Source organism: Chiloscyllium punctatum, chromosome 24 (assembly GCF_047496795.1).
Source record: "Chiloscyllium punctatum isolate Juve2018m chromosome 24, sChiPun1.3, whole genome shotgun sequence".
Classification (NCBI taxonomy): Eukaryota; Metazoa; Chordata; class Chondrichthyes; order Orectolobiformes; family Hemiscylliidae; genus Chiloscyllium; species Chiloscyllium punctatum.
Window position 1 is genome coordinate 48,898,693 of NC_092762.1, and position 18,697 is coordinate 48,917,389.

At 41.3% G+C, this 18,697-nt stretch overlaps 1 protein-coding gene across 1 annotated transcript; it reads left to right on the forward strand.

Moving 5' to 3' along the window:
- Positions 1-200: 200 nt before the first annotated feature.
- LOC140494525 (procathepsin L-like) lies at positions 201-16,534 on the forward strand. Its single transcript, XM_072593792.1, has 6 exons — positions 201-302; positions 4,804-4,956; positions 9,422-9,643; positions 13,313-13,478; positions 14,212-14,317; positions 16,298-16,534. The coding sequence occupies exons 1-6, from the start codon at positions 201-203 to the stop codon at positions 16,395-16,397; spliced, it is 849 nt and encodes a 282-aa protein (XP_072449893.1). The 3' UTR covers positions 16,398-16,534.
- The last annotated feature ends 2,163 nt before the right edge of the window (positions 16,535-18,697 follow it).

Below are 18,697 nucleotides of genomic sequence, written 5' to 3' on the forward strand. Positions count from 1 at the left end.
TCAATACTCATCTTTGGACTAAACACATTCTTGTCACTGTTTGGGAGCTGACATTTTCTCCAGTGATGAGTTGGAGTGAACCACATGGATTCTTTTACCATTGGGGCCTACCTTTAAAATATTTTGATGTTTCTAATGTGAAAACAATTTGAATTTGACTTTGTTTCATGATTTTTCAGAGGAATGCAAATTATAGAAGAATGGTCTGGGAGGACAACATGAAATATGTTGCAAAGCACAACCTTGAACACTCAATGGGAAAGCACACCTTTACAGTAGGAATGAACCAGTTTGGAGATCTGGTAGGTACAGAGTTGTTTTTGGGGAGGTGATGCCATAGTAGTCTTAGCACTCGATCGTTAATTCAGAGATCCAGGTCATGTTCTGGGGAGCTGGGTTCGAAACCTGCCATAGCTGGATTTGAATTCAATAAAAATCTGGAATTGAGAGTCTGTTGATAAACATGAAACTGTTGCCAATCTGGTTCACTCATGTCCTTGTGAGAGGGAGACTGCCATCCTTACCTGGTCTGGCCTACATGTGACTCCAGACCCACAGCAATGCGGTTGACTCTTAATTGCCCTCTGGGCAATTAGGGATGGAAATAAACGCTGTCCAGCCATGAATGAATACAAACAAAATTACGTTTTGTAATATTACATAGAATTGACAGCTCAGAATCCATTCAGCCTAATTTATGCCTGCTATGAGCCTCCTCCCATCCTCCTTCATTTAACCTCGTCAATTTCTCTGTCGATTTCTTTCTCCAGCATGTGTAAATCTAGCGATCCCTTAGAAGCACCTAAACTATTTGCCTCAGCTACTCCACAGGTAGGGATTACACATTGCAAGCAGTTATTAATTAATTTCTTCTGTTCAGGACCCTTTGTTTTGAGTTCGCTTGAAGCATTCTCCCTGTGTCATAATTTTAGAGAACTTTGTAAGTCAGCCCTAAACCTTCTCCCTTCTAAAGAAAGGAACCTCGGCTTATTCAATCTTTCCTAATAGCTATAACATCTCAGGTGAAAGGTGCGGCAGTGAGAGTGATGGTGTTTGAAAGCCCTTTCAGTAAACCAGGTGTAAAGACATATCATGAGACTACTCTGGAACGCTCCAAGAAACCACAGTTAGTCTGTGATGGCTCAAGTGTCTCCTTGTGAAGGTCATTCATTTCCTCTCAATTTAAACTTCTGTGATGTTGAAGTTTTGAGTTATAAGGAGAGGCTGGATAGTCTGGGACTTTATTCCCTGGAGCCTAGGAGATTGTGAGGTGACCTTATAGAGGTCTATAAAATCGTAAGAGGCATAGATAAGATAGCGAGCGAACAGCTTTTCTCTATGGTAGGGAAGTCTAAAACCCAAGGTTTAAATGAGAGGTGAGAGATACTAAAGGGGTTCAGACAGGTAATTCGTTTCATAGAGGGAGGTGAGCATGTGTCTGGAAAGAGCTTCCACAGGTAATGGTGGATGCAAATACAATGTTGTCATTTAAGAAACATTAAGACAGGTATATGGATGGGATAGGTATGGAGGAATATGGACCAAACACAGGGAAATGGGATTAAACTAATTGTGAAAAATAGGCAGCATGGACAAACTAGGCCAAAGGCTCTGTTTCCATGATTCTATGTTTGCTCCAACCAATACCCTACACCAGGAGTATGGAAACACATTTGTTCAAATAGCCAGTGCCCTGTGTGGCATTGCAGCTGCAACGTGCTCCCTGAATGACATCACTGTCAACATCATTTCAAAAATCCAACATATTTTGGAAGTGAAGGTTCTTGTGCTAGGGTAAAGGTAAAGTCATCGCAGTCCTACCAGACAATCGGGCTCCTCTCTCATTAGGGAGAAACAGTTGACAGTATGTTAACCTGAGGGTCACCAGATTTTAGGTGAGGGTCAAGGCTGAGAAAGAGAGCCCTTCATGGTCACCTCAGCCAGTGCAAGAATTGAACTCACACCCCTGTTGGTGTTAGTCTCTGCATTGAAGACAATCATCCAGTCAACTGAGCCCTATACAGTGGCAGCATATCTTCCTCTGGGCCAGAAAGTCGGGGTTTGAGTTCAACCTGCCACAGAGGTGAGAATTAACATTTCAGAACAGATTAATATAAAAACAATATATTTTGGAAATTCCCTATGGGCACATATAGCAATGCATTCAACAATTATTGGTACCCAGATTATTATGTTCTTTAGACATTTATTAAACAAAGCCATGAAGTTTAAAACATAATTCCTTGCCTTGATATTTGGTTTAGTCACATGATCTCTGCTCCCTAATTCTTATTTTTAAGCAAACCGTTTGGACATATTTTGTCATATCTCCAGGGCAGGTGGGATTTGAACCCGGGCTTTCTAATCTAGAGGTCAGGACAGCAAAACAATCTGTCTCCTGCTTAATTATTTTTTTTGTATGTGACCTCCATTTCTTAATCAAATAATGTCCATCATCGTTAACGACATAAATTAACTAACCATTAAAAAGTAGGTGCGTGATATCTTTATCTCTGCCCTCTTCAACAGAGCTAGACGTTGAGTTGACCTTTTTGCTAACTTTCCCTTGGTCTTCCTTGCCACCTTCACCTAATTGTGCTCACTCGTGCTTGATAATTCCCCCAATCTTCAAAACTCACTACCAATGCATGCTTGTTACTGATTTCTGTGCTGAAACTTGACAGTGTTAAGAATAAGCAATGTTGCATCCTTACAAAGGCTTTTGTCTTCAGTGTGGGCCAAGACTCCAACAGACTTGAAAGAAGATGAGTGGGACAAGGGTTTGGATGCCTTGTTTTGATGTCAAACACTTTCCACATCATAACCAACAAAATACCACGCCAAACCAAGCTATGTTAAGGAGATGAGCAAATATTGAAAGTTAGATTTAAAACAGAAGATGTTGAGAAGGTATCCGCAAACTCAGTTAGACCTTCAATGTTGCTATCCTTGATGCTGAGTGTTCTGCCTTCGCCCATTACAATGTATGGACCAGTTATGATAAAGAACACATGTCAGTTGTCATGGCGAGGTTGCTAGCTGCGTGTTGACTCTCTCAGACAGAGTAGACAGTTAGTTTCAGGCAGACTCCGAGAGACACCTCTATTGGTGCCATTCGGACAGGAGTTGTTGGAACATGTCACCGTCAGTGGAAGAACAGGTTGGCGGAGTGGTAGAAAGCACAGTCAATGCATCACTCAAACATTTCAACAGGAATGTTGTGAATCTCAGCTGGAAAGATAGATAGATTTTCGTCCCTTACTAGAACCAATGGAGCAAAACCATCCTCTGTGTGTCACTGCCACTATCACTCCTAATGTTATTCATAAAATCCCTAAGGCCCTTCAGTCCAACAAGTCCACACCAACACTCTGAGGAGTATCCCACCCAGACCCATTCTCCTACCTTGTTATCCTGTATTTACCCCTGACTAATGCACCTAACCTACACATCGCTGAACACAATGGCAATTTAGCATAGCCAATTCACCTAAGCTGCACATCTTTGGACTGTGGGAGGAAACCTGAGTACCTGGAGGAAATCTACACAGACACAGGGAGAATGTGCAAACTCCACACAGACAGTTGCCCGAGACAGCAGTGCTAACCACTGAGCCACTGTGCCAACCTAACCAGTACTAATTTATTAGGTGGTTAGGAAGGCAAGTGCAATGATGGCATCAGTTTTGACAGGAATTGAATATAAAAACCGAGATGTACATCTGAGGCTCTATAATGCTCTGATTAGACCACATTTGGAGTAATGTACACAGTTTTGGGCCCTGTATACCAGAGAGGATGTACTGGCCCTGGAGTGTATCCAGAGGATGTTCACAAGAATGGTGCCAGGAATGAAAAACTTAACATATGAGGAATGTTTGAGGACTCTGGGTTTATATCGATGGAGTTTAGAAGGATGAGGAGGGATCTAATTGAAACTTACAGAATATTGAATAGCCTGAACAGAGATGATATTGGAAAGATGTTTCCATTGGTAGGAGAGACTAGTACCCAAGGGCATAGCCCTAGAGTAAAGGGAAGACATTTCAGAACAGAGATAAGGAGAAACTTCTTCAGCCAGGGAGTAGTGAATCTATGGAATTCATTGCCACAGAAGGCTGTGGAGACCAGGTCATTAGTGTATTTTAGACAGAGATAAATAGGTTCTTGAGTATCAAAGGGATCAAAGGTTACAGGGAGAAAACAGGAGAATGGGGTTGAGAAACGTTATCAGCCATGATTGGGTTTCCATTGCTCATGCCATCCGAGATGTAAACTCCATTTAGACTTAAGAGGCAGCACGGTGGCACAGTGGTTAGCACTGCTGCCTCATAGTGCCAGGGACCTGGGTTAGATTCCAGCCCTGGGCAACTGTCTGTGTGGAGTTTGCACACTCTCCCCGTGTCTGCGTGGGTTTCCTCCGGGTGCTCCGGTTTCCTCCCACAATCCAAAGGTGTGCAGGTCAGGTGAATTGGCCATGCTAAATTACCCATAGTGTTAGGTGCATTAGTCAGAGGGAAATGGGTCTGGGTGGGTTACTTTTCAGAGGGTCAGTGTTGACTTGTTGGGCTGAAGGATCTGTTTCTACACTGTAGGGGAATCTAATCTAATCAACCCACACCTTGGACTTTTTGATTCACTTCTACTGATACAACTTACTGATTCACCTGGCTTCACAAAAATCCTAAACCATATTTCAAAACTGAAACCAGGATTTATTGAAATGCATGTGGATTTACAGTGTATTGCATTGAACCCCATGAAACATGGTGATAAATAAATCTCCAGTTTCTTGATTTTGCAGACCGCTGAGGAATTTGCTCAATATTTGAATAAATTCAACAAAAAGGGAGGTGGGAACTTCACGTTCAAAGTGTTTACAGCAAACAAGAATGTTGAACTGCCTGCAGCTGTTGACTGGCGTCCCAAAGGTTATGTTACTCCCGTGAAGGACCAGGTAAAGATGAGGAAAAATGTTGCCAACGTTTACTAACGTATGATGTTTTGAGGAACTATCTGCTTTTTTGGTGCTTACTACTGAGTTCTTAAAGGCCTATCAAGCAGTAGGACATTCATGTTCCATTAAATTAGCATTTGCAGGGTTCCCTTGATATGGTAAAAAATCCCAAGGAGCTTCAATTGGTGTGATATCACACTGAGTCATAGAATGACAACTGACCAAAAATGTAATCAAAGCAGTAAGTTTTAAAGATCAACTTAAAGACAGAGAGAGAAGGAAAGGGGTTAATATGTCAGTATGGATGTCTGAATCAGCAGCTAGGTTAACCTTCCAACCCCTTGCATAATAAGAATCTGTCGATCTCAGCTTCCACCACTTTCTGGAACAGAGTTCTGATGACTCACGACGCTTTGAGAGAAGCAATTTTATCTTGTCCCTGTTAGAAATGGGTGACCGCTGAACTTTAAACAGTGATCCTTCATTCTGGATTCTCCCACAAGGGGAAACCATCCTCTACACACCTACCCTGTCTAGACCAATCAGGATCTTTTATGTTTCATTCACCCCTTACTGTTCGAAGCTCCAGCGGAGACGAGCTGAATCCCTCGAACATTTCATAAGAACATAAGAGCAGGTGTAGGCCATTCAGCCCCTCAAACCAACCCAGCTATTCTATAAGGTCATGGATGGTCTGCTCTAGGACTCAACTTCCCTTTCGTACATGTTCCTCATAACACTGATCTCCTCAATATTTCAAAAATTCCTCTTTCAGTGATATATTCAGAGATTGTGCCCCCACAAATCTCTGCGACAGAGAAATCCAGACAATTCCTTTCCTGTAGGAAAAGAAATTTCTTTATATCTCAGTTTTAAGACTTTCTAATAGCCTTTTTATGGTTCTTATCAAAATGGATAATTTCAATTATATTTCAGTTGCCATAAACTTGCTCAATCCGTTAATCTAGTGGTATCTTTTTGTAACCTCCTTGTGTTCTTTTCACAACTTACACATAAACAAGAAAGAGAGGAGGCCGCTTGGCCCTTTGAGCCTGCTCTGTTATCTCTCATAGCTGATCTGATTTGACCTGCAACTTTACATGACTGCAAATGCCCAATAAGTTCTCTCCTAATTAGTTTTCAATTTATCTTTGTGTCATCAGCACATTTGGCAACTATACCCTCCGTCACTTCAACAAAGTCATTTATATAATTTGTAAACAGGTAAGGACCCAGCATCAATCTCAATAGCACACCCACTCATGACATCTTTCCAAAATGAAGAAGATCCACCTTCATCAATTTTCTACTTTCTCTGAGCAACATAATCTTCTATCCATGCCAGTCTGTAGCATGTGCCTTTATTTTTAACAATAACCTTTAACATACGACAATATGTTAAGCTATTGTTTCCACTTTCAGTCACCCTGCCTTTTCAAATTCACTGTCTTCCAATCTAATGGGAGCATCCCTGAATCAAGGGAGTTTTGGAAAATTAGAATCAGCACATCTACCATTTCACTGGAAACTTCCTTAAGACTTTAGGATAAAGTGCACCAGACTCCAGGCAGTTGTCAGGCCCATAGCTCCAACAATTTACTCAGTACCACTTAATCCCTGCAACCTGCCTGAATTCCCCACCTATTCCAGTTGCTGATGTAGCATTCCTTCTGTGATGATGCTTATATCTTCCACAGTAAAGATTGGTGCAATACATAGAACATTACAACACAGTGCAGGCCCTTTGGACCTCGATGACATCTGTTCAATTCATCTGTTACTTCCTTACTTTCCATTACTAATTCTCCAGACTTACTTTCTAAAGAATTGTAAATTGTAAATTAGTTCTTTGTTTCATAGAAAACCAATTGTGCAGACACAGGCCATCAGTCCAAATTGACCCTCTGAAGAGCATCCCAACCTATCCCTGTAACCTCTCATTTACTATGACTAATCCACCTAACCTGCAGACCTTTGGACTGTGAGAGGAAACCAGAGCACCCAGAAGAAAACCACAAGATACGAAAAGAATGTACAAACTCCACACAGACAGTTACCGCACACTGGAATTGAACCCATGTCCCTGGCACTGTGAGGCAGTAGTGTTAATCGCTGAGTCACCATTGCAAGTGTGTTGCTGGAAAAGCACAGCAGGTCAGGCAGCATCTGAGGAGCAGGCGAGTCGATGTTTTGGGACATAAGTCCTTCATCAGGAATCACCTTGCGATCTTTCTTTAATATTTATAGAAACTCTTACAATCTCTCTCTATAACTCCAGCGAGCTTTCTCTCATGCTCTATTTTTATTTCTTTACTTTATTTGCTCATTTGTTGCTTTTGAAAAATTCTGTTCAAACTTCTTACCTGCTTTGTATCATTGCTCAACTATATGAATTTTCCCTAAGTTAGATACTATCTTTAACATTGTACTTATTTTGAATAGTGGGTTTGTCCTTTGGAATTGTTCTTACTTGTTAGATTGTATCTATTCTGTACCTAGTGAAATAGCCCCTTAAATATCTGCCACTGCACCTCTATTGACCTATCCTCTCACCAAACTTGCCAATTCACTTTAGCTGGTTTACTTCCTTGGCTTTATAATTGCCCATATTTGTTAACTTTTTTGAAAAGTCTCAGATTAATTTGCTCTCTCTGAAACTGAATGTAAATGCAATCATATTATTGTTTCTACTTTCTAGGGGCACCTTCACTGTGAGTTTATTAACTCGTCCTATCTCATTGCAGAAACCAGCTCTTCTATAGCCTGTGGTTTGATCAGGATATGCTTCTGTCCTGGACACGATGTGTGCACTCTTCATCGAGGCAACCTATCTCCATCTAGCTTTTCCAGTCAACATGTGGATACTCTCATGAGTATCACTATGCCTTTCTCTGAAGACCTCATTATTTCTTCCTTTATGCCCTACCTTACTACTCCTTATATTTTGGTCTCAACACTATTCCCACAATGACTTCTTCCCTTAATCTTTTATCGTTGTGAACCAACCTGTTTCCACATATCGTTTCCCTGAACTTTGGTTATCTCTCTCTATTGTGCTTATGCTGAAATTAATTATCCTCCACCTTTTTCATATTTTCTTGTCATTCCAAAATGTCCTACACTCTTCAAGATTCTGGTTCCAAGCCATGTTACACTGCAGCCATATCTCTGGCTTCCAGATTGTACTGAGAGTGGGAATCGTAAAGATACAGGCTTGGAAGCTGAAGATGCAGCCACTCAGTACGGATGATAACATTGGAGCTCTTTAGGTGCCGAACTGGTGGCATCATGGTGATGCTGTTGGGCCAGCAATCCTGAAATCAAGGTTAATCACCTTGGAGATTTACTAGGATGTTGCCAGGTGTGAAAGGCTTGAATTGTAAAGAAAGGCTGGATTGGCTGGGACTTTTTTTTAGTGTGGAGTGTAGGAAGTTGAGAGGTGACCTTATAGAAGTTTATAAAATCATGAGGGTCATAGATAACGTCGATGGTAGGTTTATTTTCCTTAGAGTGAAGGATTTCAAGACCTAAGGACACATGTTTAAGGTGAGAGGGGAGAGATTTAAAAAAGACCTGAGGGTCAAATAGTTTACACAGAGAGTGCTTCACATGTGGATTGAATTTCCTGAGGAAGTGGTAGATATGGGTACACTTACAATGTTCAAAAGGCATTTGGATAGGTACATGAATAGGAAAGGTTTGGAGAAATATGGGCCAGGAGCAGGCAGGTGGCAGTAGTTTAGTTTGGGATTATGTTCAGCATGAACTGGTTGGATCAAAGGGCTTGATTTCATGCTGTATGGCTCTATGGTTATGAATAAGACATCTAGTGGATTTGATTCTCATTAATAAATCTGGAATTCAAAATGTATTCTTTGTAATGGTGGCCATGACCATCATCTCTTGCTGTAAGATTCCATCTGGTTATATCACATCCTTTAAGGAAGGAAATCTATTGTTCTGACCAGGCATGGCCTACACATGACTCTAGACTCACAGTAACTCTCAATCGCCCACTAAAATGGACGAGCAAACTATTCACTGTAGGGAAGGGTAACACATGCTGGCATTGATGCCACAGCTGAAAGAATAAAAATAACCAGGTAGGAGAGCTGAGGATCTGGTGGAGGTTGTAGAGATGAGGAAGAATGGAGTCCTTGAAGGAAAATGAGAGCAAAGTTTTAAAATTAATGAGTTGGCGATGTAGCTCAGGGATAATTCACAAAAGAATTTCCATCAAGCATTCAACTTTTAAAGATTAAAAGCCTCAGGCTAAATATATGTGAGAAAGAAAATCATTATGAGTGAAAGAAGAAATGGATGCCAGGCAGCTGATCTGATATTAGATGAAGTGAAAATATTTTCAAATTTGGAGTCCTGTGTTACAGCTATTGACCTTCATGTGAGTTTTCTAAGTGCAATAAGCAATCACAACTGTTGCTCCCTGTGATTCTTTCTATATTAGGGGCAGTGTGGTTCTTGTTGGGCTTTCAGCACTACTGGAGTACTTGAAGGACAAGTCTTTAATAAAACAGGAAAGCTCATTTCCCTGAGTGAGCAGTACCTGATGGACTGTACCCAATCTGTGGGAAACAGAGGCTGCAATGGGGGATTTAAAGTGCAGGCCCTTCTGTTTATCAAAGAACATGGTATTAATTCAGAAGAGTCATACCCCTACACTGCAAAGGTAATGCTCTTTTCTGTTTAAATGGTATGGAATTTTGTATTTGTTAAATGAGAAAGTATTTATATCCATTTTTAGGTCTGGTTGTTTAAATTCTTCTCTGAGGGATTGGCTAATTGGTAGCGATATGCTACAGATCTAGCACAAAGGAATACAAGAGCGATTATTAGAAATCCCAGCCTTGGAGCATCAATGCAAAAGCTCCTCATGGGGTTTGCCAGGCCCAGCCATCTTTAACTGCTTCATTATTGACCTATCCTTGATCATCAGAAGTTGGGATGTTCACTGATTACAAAATATTCAGCAACACTTGCGACTGCTTCGATACTGAAGCTGTCCATGTCCAAAAGCAGCAAGACCTGGACAACATTCAGACTTGGGCTGATAAGTGGCAAGCAACTTTTGCTCCATACAAAGTGACAAGCAATGGCCATATACAAAAGAGAATCTAATGGTGATCAATGACATTACCATCACTGAATTCCCCACTACAACATCCTGGGAGTCACCGTTGAATTACAAGGGTACATCAGAGGCTACAAATTCTGTGCCAAACACTTCCCCTTGTGCCCCCCACCCCTCAAAATTCTGTCCACCAATTACCGGGTTTAATTAAGTCAGGAGTGTGATGCAACGCTTCCCACGTGCCTGGATGGGTGCAGCTCCCAACAACACTCAAGAAGCTTGAGACCATCCTGGACAAAATAATCTGCTCGATTGGCAAACCATTAGCCACCATTAAGCTTTAACCCTGATGCACAGTGCAGCAATATGTATCATCTACAAGATGCATGGCAATAACTCAAACACCTTCCCAACTGGTGAACTCTATAATCTGGAAGGATAAAGACAACAATGACACAAGAACACAAAGTTTGTTGCCAAGTGACATACTGTCCAGACTTGGAAATTAATCACTGTTTATCCACAGACACTCTGTAAAAATCTACGACTTTCCCTAGCATCACTGAGAGTATTCCTATACCTACATGACGGCAGTGGTTCAAGAAGGCAGGTTACCATCACCTTTTCAAGGGCAATCAGGGATGGTTAATGAATGCTGGTCTGGAAAGTGACATCCACATCCCATGACAATTAAATGAGTCATTGCAGAGTTTTAGGGTTCACCCCCCCTCCACTTTGCACACCCAGATCATGCAAGTGGGAGGGAAAATTTTCTCCTCCAGACTCCCTCTGTTTATGACCATTCTGTTCAATGGTGCTGTCCTTGGCAGAGAGGGCTTGTTAGGCTGGATTTCCAACTTGGAGCTGGGATTTGGGCCATTTTCTGTCGTGATGATCCCACCTCCTGCCTCATGCCACATATAATGGGGCAACAGCGAAGGACCTGCACTTGAGGCCACTGCATCCACTCCAGGCCCAAGTGGAGATGGAGCTGGATGGAGGCATCTTGGTTAAAAAAAATCACTGGGACATGCAGCCAGTTCTCAAAAAGAGAGTGAGACCTCCTTTAGTCTCACCTTCTATCCCCATAACCCATCTATGAACCTCGACTCTCTCTTCCCACTCATTTCCCTTCTCACTCCTCCATAATGTCTCACCCTCTTACTCCCTCAACTGCTATACACTACGTGCAGAACCTCTGACCCTAATTATCACTTCAGAATGTCTTTACGATGTTCATGTCTGTCATAATTAAGAAACTATTTTGAAGCCTACTTGATGAGAATTCCCTTTTTTTGTACTGAGGTACAGCAGCCAATTTCAGTGTTCCTCACTGAGCTACAGCAGCCAATTGCAATGTTCCTCACTGAGCTACAGCAGCCAATTGCAATGTTCCTCACTGAGGTACAGCAGCCAATTGCAATGTTCCTCACTGAGGAGCTAGTACAATGTCATCTATCATTACAGGATTTTCACAGGCACTCAGCAGGAAGCAAAGAGCAGCAAAAGAAAAACATGCAAACATTTTTCCATTGAACAAATAAAATATTGGGACACACGTCTGGGATGAAGGTGTGTAATTTAAAAAAGCAAAAAAGTTTACATTTTATTGTTGAGCAACAATCATGAATAGATAATTACATTTTCAGTCCAGTCCTAATCTTCATCATGTTTTATTCATCATTTGAATTCAGTTGCACTAAATTTGACAAGGTGTAACTTTAAACGTGTTTCTAACAATAAAAAGAAGTCCTTACTGATTTGAACGATTCTGGCTCTGGGAAGTGTTCAGAAAACTGTAGCCTGTATTGAAGTCCTGAGTGACAGACCACGGTTCAGAATTCCCACTTCCTTGTAAGTCTGAACTGCTGTATCAGCAGTCACTTTCCAAAGGGCAATGGCAGTCAATGCGGGTAATTTATCATTAACCCAACTCCAACAAAATTCAAGCCTTTGTACCAACTTGCTCCATCTCGGAACACCACGTGGCTCCCTTGATGAATTTAGTCAGGTTTGATAGAATGCTGGTAAAACCAATGACTGCAGATGCTGAAAACCAAATACTGGATTAGTGGTGCTGGAAGAGCACAGCAGTTCAGGCAGCATCCAACGAGCAGCTTGGTAGAATGCTGGTACAGCGATGTGTGGGGAATGTACAATAGCAAAGCAACAGCTTTACACAAAGGATAGATAAGTTCTCCAGTGTAGGTGAGCAGGGTTTATTTGAATTAAAAAGGACAAAATGAAGAAAGTTAATACCATAGGCTCTTTCCTCAGAGAGCTGTCGTAACATATTGAAAGGGTGTCAAAGGCACTGGGCAGGGTGCAGAGAACATTTACAAGGTTGACAGCAGGATTACCTCTAGTGGTCTTCTTTCTCTTCAAACAGAGGGTGAGGTAGAGAATTTTAGATTGATGAGAGGTAATGCTAAGATATGGTGGACAGGGAAGGTAGATGGAGACAGGAAAAGCATGCCTAGAGACCATCATATGGAACAGTGACCAAGAAACTCAATAGAGAAATTTGGAAGAAAATTCTTTATCCAAAGAATGCGGAGAATGCAGAACTCATCAGCATATGCAACTGTTAAAGCAAATAGTGTAGATGTGTTTCAGAGGAGCACCGACAAGGCAGTTGAGGGAAAAGGGAACAGAGAGTTACAAAGATTGATTCAGAAGAGTGAAAGTAGGAGGATGCTTGAATGGAGAATGGATTAGTTGGACCAAATGGCCTGTTCCTGTGCCAAACGTGTTTGAAGGAAAATGACCTGTGAAAAAGTGTTCAATGCGGGAAAGTTGTAAATATGAGGAGCACAAATTAAAATGTATAAGTGTAGGAAGGAAAAACAATTGACCTACTTACATTAATATAAAGGTTTGGGAATATGTTTTAGTTGAGATATGTCCACCAAGCAACTAAAAAACAGTACATGAAAAGTACATGAATTTAAGGAGCCTAAAGATGTGCAGGTCAAGTGGATTGGACATGCTAAATTGCCCAAAGTGGCCAGTTTTGTGCAGGCTAAGTGGGCAAGCCATGGGAAATGTGCAGTTACAGGGACCAGGATAGGGTAGGTTCGGAAGGGTGGGTCTAGAGAGATGCTCTTCAGAAGGTTGGTGTTAACTTGATGGGCTGAGTAGGCTGTAGGGATTCGATGATTTTATCACTGAGCGACACAGTTGATTTTCTGGTCTTTTGTGATTTCTACTCATTTCTATTAATTCTATCGGTTTTATATTGCATTAACCCTTGTCTCTTGGTTTTAGGATGGAGATTGTAAATCCAATAAAAAAGATATTGTTGCCACTTGCAAGGGTGTCACAATTATCCCAAAAAATTCTGAAGCAGATTTAGCTGCAGCAGTGGCCACAGTTGGACCTATATCTGTCTCCATAGATGCCGAGCATAGATCTTTCATGTTGTATAAGTCAGGTAAGAGCTGGGCTTATAATTAATGTACACAATGTAATGAAACTATTAATGGTCAAAACAAATTTTGAGCCAACCTTTTGAAATTCATACATGATGAAGCTAACAATTAATTGTAATGAACTTGTTTAGTATTTTTAGTATTCAATGAGCATTGTATTGTATCACATTAAGAAAAAAAATGAGCAATATACTTTGAATATTTAGCAAATGGAGAATAAAGGGTTATTGGGGAATGTTACAAATAGTGTTTGTCAACTGAGACCACCTGAGTTATTAAAAAGAGTTTGGTACAAACCATTTTCTTGGAATGCGTTTAAAGTTATTCTCAGTTGCCATGACATTTAAGTAATTCTCCCGGTGTACATCACTCTCTGTGAAGGTTCTCTGAAACTGTTTGTGCTACTGAAAGGCTTAGAACAATGGGGCACATATTTAATGTGGTTTATGAAAGGATCAAATATAACGTGAGAAAAAGATTTTTCAAAAAGTAAGTAGTTAGTGTATGGAAGGCCCTGGAAGTGTAGTAGAGACGAGTTCAATTGACTACTTGAAGAATGCAAGAGATAAACATTTGGACAGAAATAGAGTGCAAGGATATGAAGGAAAAATGATGCTTGTTTGAAGAGCTGGTTCAGAGATGTTGTGCTCCATCCGTGCTCTAACATTTCTGTGATTCTGGGATTTCCACACTTCAATTCCAAAATAACAGGTATAAATGTTTCTTTCATTCCAGGTATATTTTATGAGCCCCATTGCAGTTCTGTTAATCTTGATCATGAAGTGCTGGCTGTTGGGTATGGGACTGAAAATCAGAAGCCATATTGGATTGTTAAAAATAGGTATGTGTCTCAGAGAGTCTGCAAATTCAATGACTTTATATTCAAATCAAAATAAAAAAATACTTTACTGTAGGTTTTCAGTTAACTATAACAAAACCTAACAAAATACATTTAGAATATCAATCACCCTTTCCTTATTTGGAACTCTTGTCCATTTGACCTTAACCATTTGGAATGTTTCTCTCTTTTTAAATTTTTCCCTGAAGTCAGAGGGGAAGTTGAAATACTGGAGGCTGTAATTCTACAGATAACTGAGGTGGCTCTTCATAAAATCCCAACGTTTGGCCCATCAAGCCTGTGCTGACTGTCTGAAGAGCATCCCACCCAGAACCCTGTATTTCCCATAGCTGACGCACCATGCCTGCTCATCCCTGAAGACTATGGGACAATTTAGCATGGCCAATCCACCTAACCTGCACAATGTTGTGACTGTGGGTGGAAACCAGAGCACCTGGCGGAATCACACACAGACACAGGGAGAATGTGCAAACTCCATACAGACAGTCACAGCCAAGGCCAGAATTGAAACTGCGTCCCTGGTGCTGTGAGGCAGCCGTGCTAACTGCTGAGCCACCACATCACCCCTTGTATGAGAGCTGAAATTCTGCCCAACCACTTACCCATGCACCTAAGCAGATCCTGTTTTCAGGAGTCAGGGCCATTCCAATAGTCCAGTATCAACACTATTTACAGCATTGACTGGGTATCAGCCTTGGGGAATGAAACATCTGTGAGTTTTTGCGACAGTGTAAACGGGACAATTGTCCTAATTTAACATTATTTCCTTACAGCCATTTATTGCTCTGTAGAAGGGACATTTAAAACTTAAAATTCTCATCCTCAGGCCTTTACTTAACATTAGACAGAAGTGTTGGATGTGTGGCACTTGTAGTCAGTGCTGTTAAAATGAAATTAATAAGAAAAATGTCATTATCGTCGCATTACATTTTCCTCTATTGAAAATTCTGATTGAGGTCCAACTATTTGGTCCTTCCTGGTGGAAAATATAGGAATTGCTATTGGGAAGAAGGATTTCTCTGTGAAACAGTTACTGAATTCACAGTGCAACCTTCAGTCTTGCTCAGTTTTATCTTGACAAGGCCGCTTTTAGAATATTGCTTGCAATTCTGGTTCCGCGTCCCCCAGCCCCCCCCCCCCCCCCCCCCCCCGATTAAAGGAAGGATGTTGTGAAACTTGAAAGGGTTCAGAAAAGCTTTATAAGGATGTTACCAGGGTTGGAGGATTTGAGCTATAGGGAGAGGCTGAATACACTGGGGCTGTTTTCTCTGGGGCGTCGGAGGCTGAGGGGTGACCTTATAGGGGTTTATAAAGTCATGAGGGGCATGGATAGGACAAACAGAAAAGGTCTTTTCCTTGGGTTGGGGGAGTCTAGAACTAGAGGGCATAGGTTTAGGATGAGGGGGGAGAAATTTAAATGGGACCTAAGGGGCAACTTTTTCACATAGAGAGTGGTGCCTGTATGGTATGATCTGCCAGAGGAAGTGGTGGAGGCTGGTTCAATTACCACATTTAAAAGGCATCTGAACGGGTAAATCAATAGAACGGGTTTGGAGGGATATGGGCCAAGTGCTGGCAAATGGGACTAGGTTAGGTTGGGATATCTGGTCAGCACGGACGGGTTGGACCGAAGGGTCTATTTCTGTGCTGTACATCTGTATGACTCTCCAACTCTTAAGTTGGTTCCATTTCTACAGAAACTACCTTTTCATTGGCTATTTGTGTTTGGTCTTTGTGTTCATAATCAATAGCAAAACTTCTTATTTCAAAGAATATCCCTTCTAAACAGCCCTACACCCCAAGGACTGCAGGAAGGCAGCTCACCCCCACTTTCTCCGGGGCAATTAGGGACAGGGCATAAATGCTGGCCCAACCCTTGAAGCACATATCCCACAAATAACTAAAACAAAAACTAATGTGTTGTGCCTCGACTGTGATACAATGTTGTTTTTAACATTTTAGCTGGGGAACAAGTTGGGGCAATGAAGGATATGTTCACATGGCTAAGGATATGGATAACAACTGTGGAATTGCTACAACTGCCGTTTATCCTGAGGTGTGATTCATCATCTGAGGCTGCCTAAAAGTCCATCGACAAGAATCAGAATGACGTCTGACTGAAGCTGCTGAATTTAAAGATTAACATTGATGCTATTTGTCTCCATTGCTATTGTGGTTTCTGGAGCATTAATTACAAATATTACGCTAAAATATAAATAAATATTTCTTTGCTTTTGATGGAAACAACAATTTGTTGTTTAGGATCAATGTAATGTGTAAACTGGATGCACTTCAATACTGTAGTTTCATCTGAGCATTTTATGGATAAGAACATTGTAATAGTTTCCTTTAAAACAGTTTTCTTACATTGAAGTCTGCTACATAAATGTAAATTGTTGTTGCAACACATTAAAGATCATTACTCATCAATCTGTGAAGCTAGCTCACTAAAATAAAATTATAGTTTCGGGTGGGTGCAGTTGGTTTCCAATTCTGGTCAGATGTAATCCTGGAGATTTCCAATACATGAGCTGAAAATGTGTCGCTGGAAAAGTGCAGCAGGTCAGGCAGCATCCAAGGAGCAAGAGAATCGACGTTTCGGGCATGAGCCCTTCTTCAGGAACGAGCAATTCCTGAAGAAGGGCTCATGCCTGAAACATCGATTCTCTTGCTCCTTGGATGCTGCCTGACCTGCTGCACTTTTCCAGCGACACATTTTCAGCTCTGGCCTCCAGCATCTGCAGTCCTCACTTTCTCCTCGAAGATTTCCAGTACATGATTGCTGCCCAGCCTCCTTACTCTCTGTCCTGGTCTTCTCTGATACTTTATAATTGGCAATACTTTATAAATGATCCCGATGATTTTTTTCTGCAAACTGGCAAACCAAACTCCATGGTGAAGGTCCAGTTTCGATGGTTGATTCCAATTGCGAGGTAGCTCTTCTACTTGAAGGCTGTACATGGGGACAGAACCACACTTGGAGAGTTTAGTTACGGAATATTTTACCATTGTAAAGAGAAAAGCCAAGGTGATACTGTAGAATAATGATTTGGGAAAATTCTAGCATATTGTACCAGCAGAGTCCGATAATGTTAATAGGACTAAGTAACTAAGATGTTGGGTAGAATCTTCCTGACTTACCTGAAGCTGAGGGAAGGCTAGATGAGTGGCCAAGCAGATGGGAAACTGAATTAGGACTGAGACAATTCTCCAGTTTCCAATCTGTAGGTTACTGTTTTGGTATAAAGTTCTCAGAACCTTTTGGCTTTCCTGCCCCACCACATACCTTCCCACCCACCCATCCCCCCACCCTGCCACCACCTCCCCCCCCTCCCCCAATCATTGAGAAACTCTTTTGGATTCATTAGCATCAATGAATATTCATTAAAATCTAGCCTGTTGGAATTCTGTTCACGGTTGCAATCTTGTCAGGCAGAAATGAGAAACAAGAAGTTGCCCAGATCCCTCTACATCTCAGAACTCTGAAGCTCTCAGCATTTAAACACCAAGCTTTTGTTTTATTTTTACTTTATTGACATTTCTCCCCATGTTATACTCTATTAACCACATTGTTGTACACTCACTTCACCTCTACATATAGAACATAGAACATAGAAAAATACAGCGCAGTACAGGCCCTTCGGCCCTCGATGTTGCGGCGACCGAAGCCTACCTAACCTACACTAGCCCAATAACCTCCATATGCTTATCCAAAGCCCGCTTGAATGACCATAAAGAGGGAGAGTCCACCACTGCTACTGGCAGGGCATTCCATGTCCTATACCTACCACCCCTTAATTTAAAGCTGTGTCCCCTAGTAACAGCTGACTCCATATGCGGAAAAAGGTATATACTCATGTTATTTATCATTTAATCCTCTTCATTATTTACATTTGTTCCTAGTTTGGTGTCATCAACAAATTAAGCAATAGTACCTTCCACCTCTTCATCCAATGGTATAAATTTTATTTTTACTTTTTGCAAAATGTAAAATTTTAAATGCAAGGTCCCAGCGCTGATCCTTGTGGCATGCCATCCATTGCATCTTGCCAACCTGAAAAAGACCCATTAAAGCCTACTTTCTGCTTCCTGTTAGCTACCCCATTTTCTTATCCCATGTGCTGCAGTGAGGGAATATTCACAGGCCCATGTACCTAAAGGCATTGAATCATACTGTAGGATGTTAAATATGAGTTGTAGGTCTGTATTACAGGGGATAATGAGGCCAACTCGAGTCAAATTGAGCCAATTGCCACATGAAAGGAAAGGTATGTAAAGATCCGAGCTGTAAGGATCCTGCACGTGGGGAAGAGCAAATCAGTCATACACCATTTTACCATGTAGAGACTGCTATAGGCTATC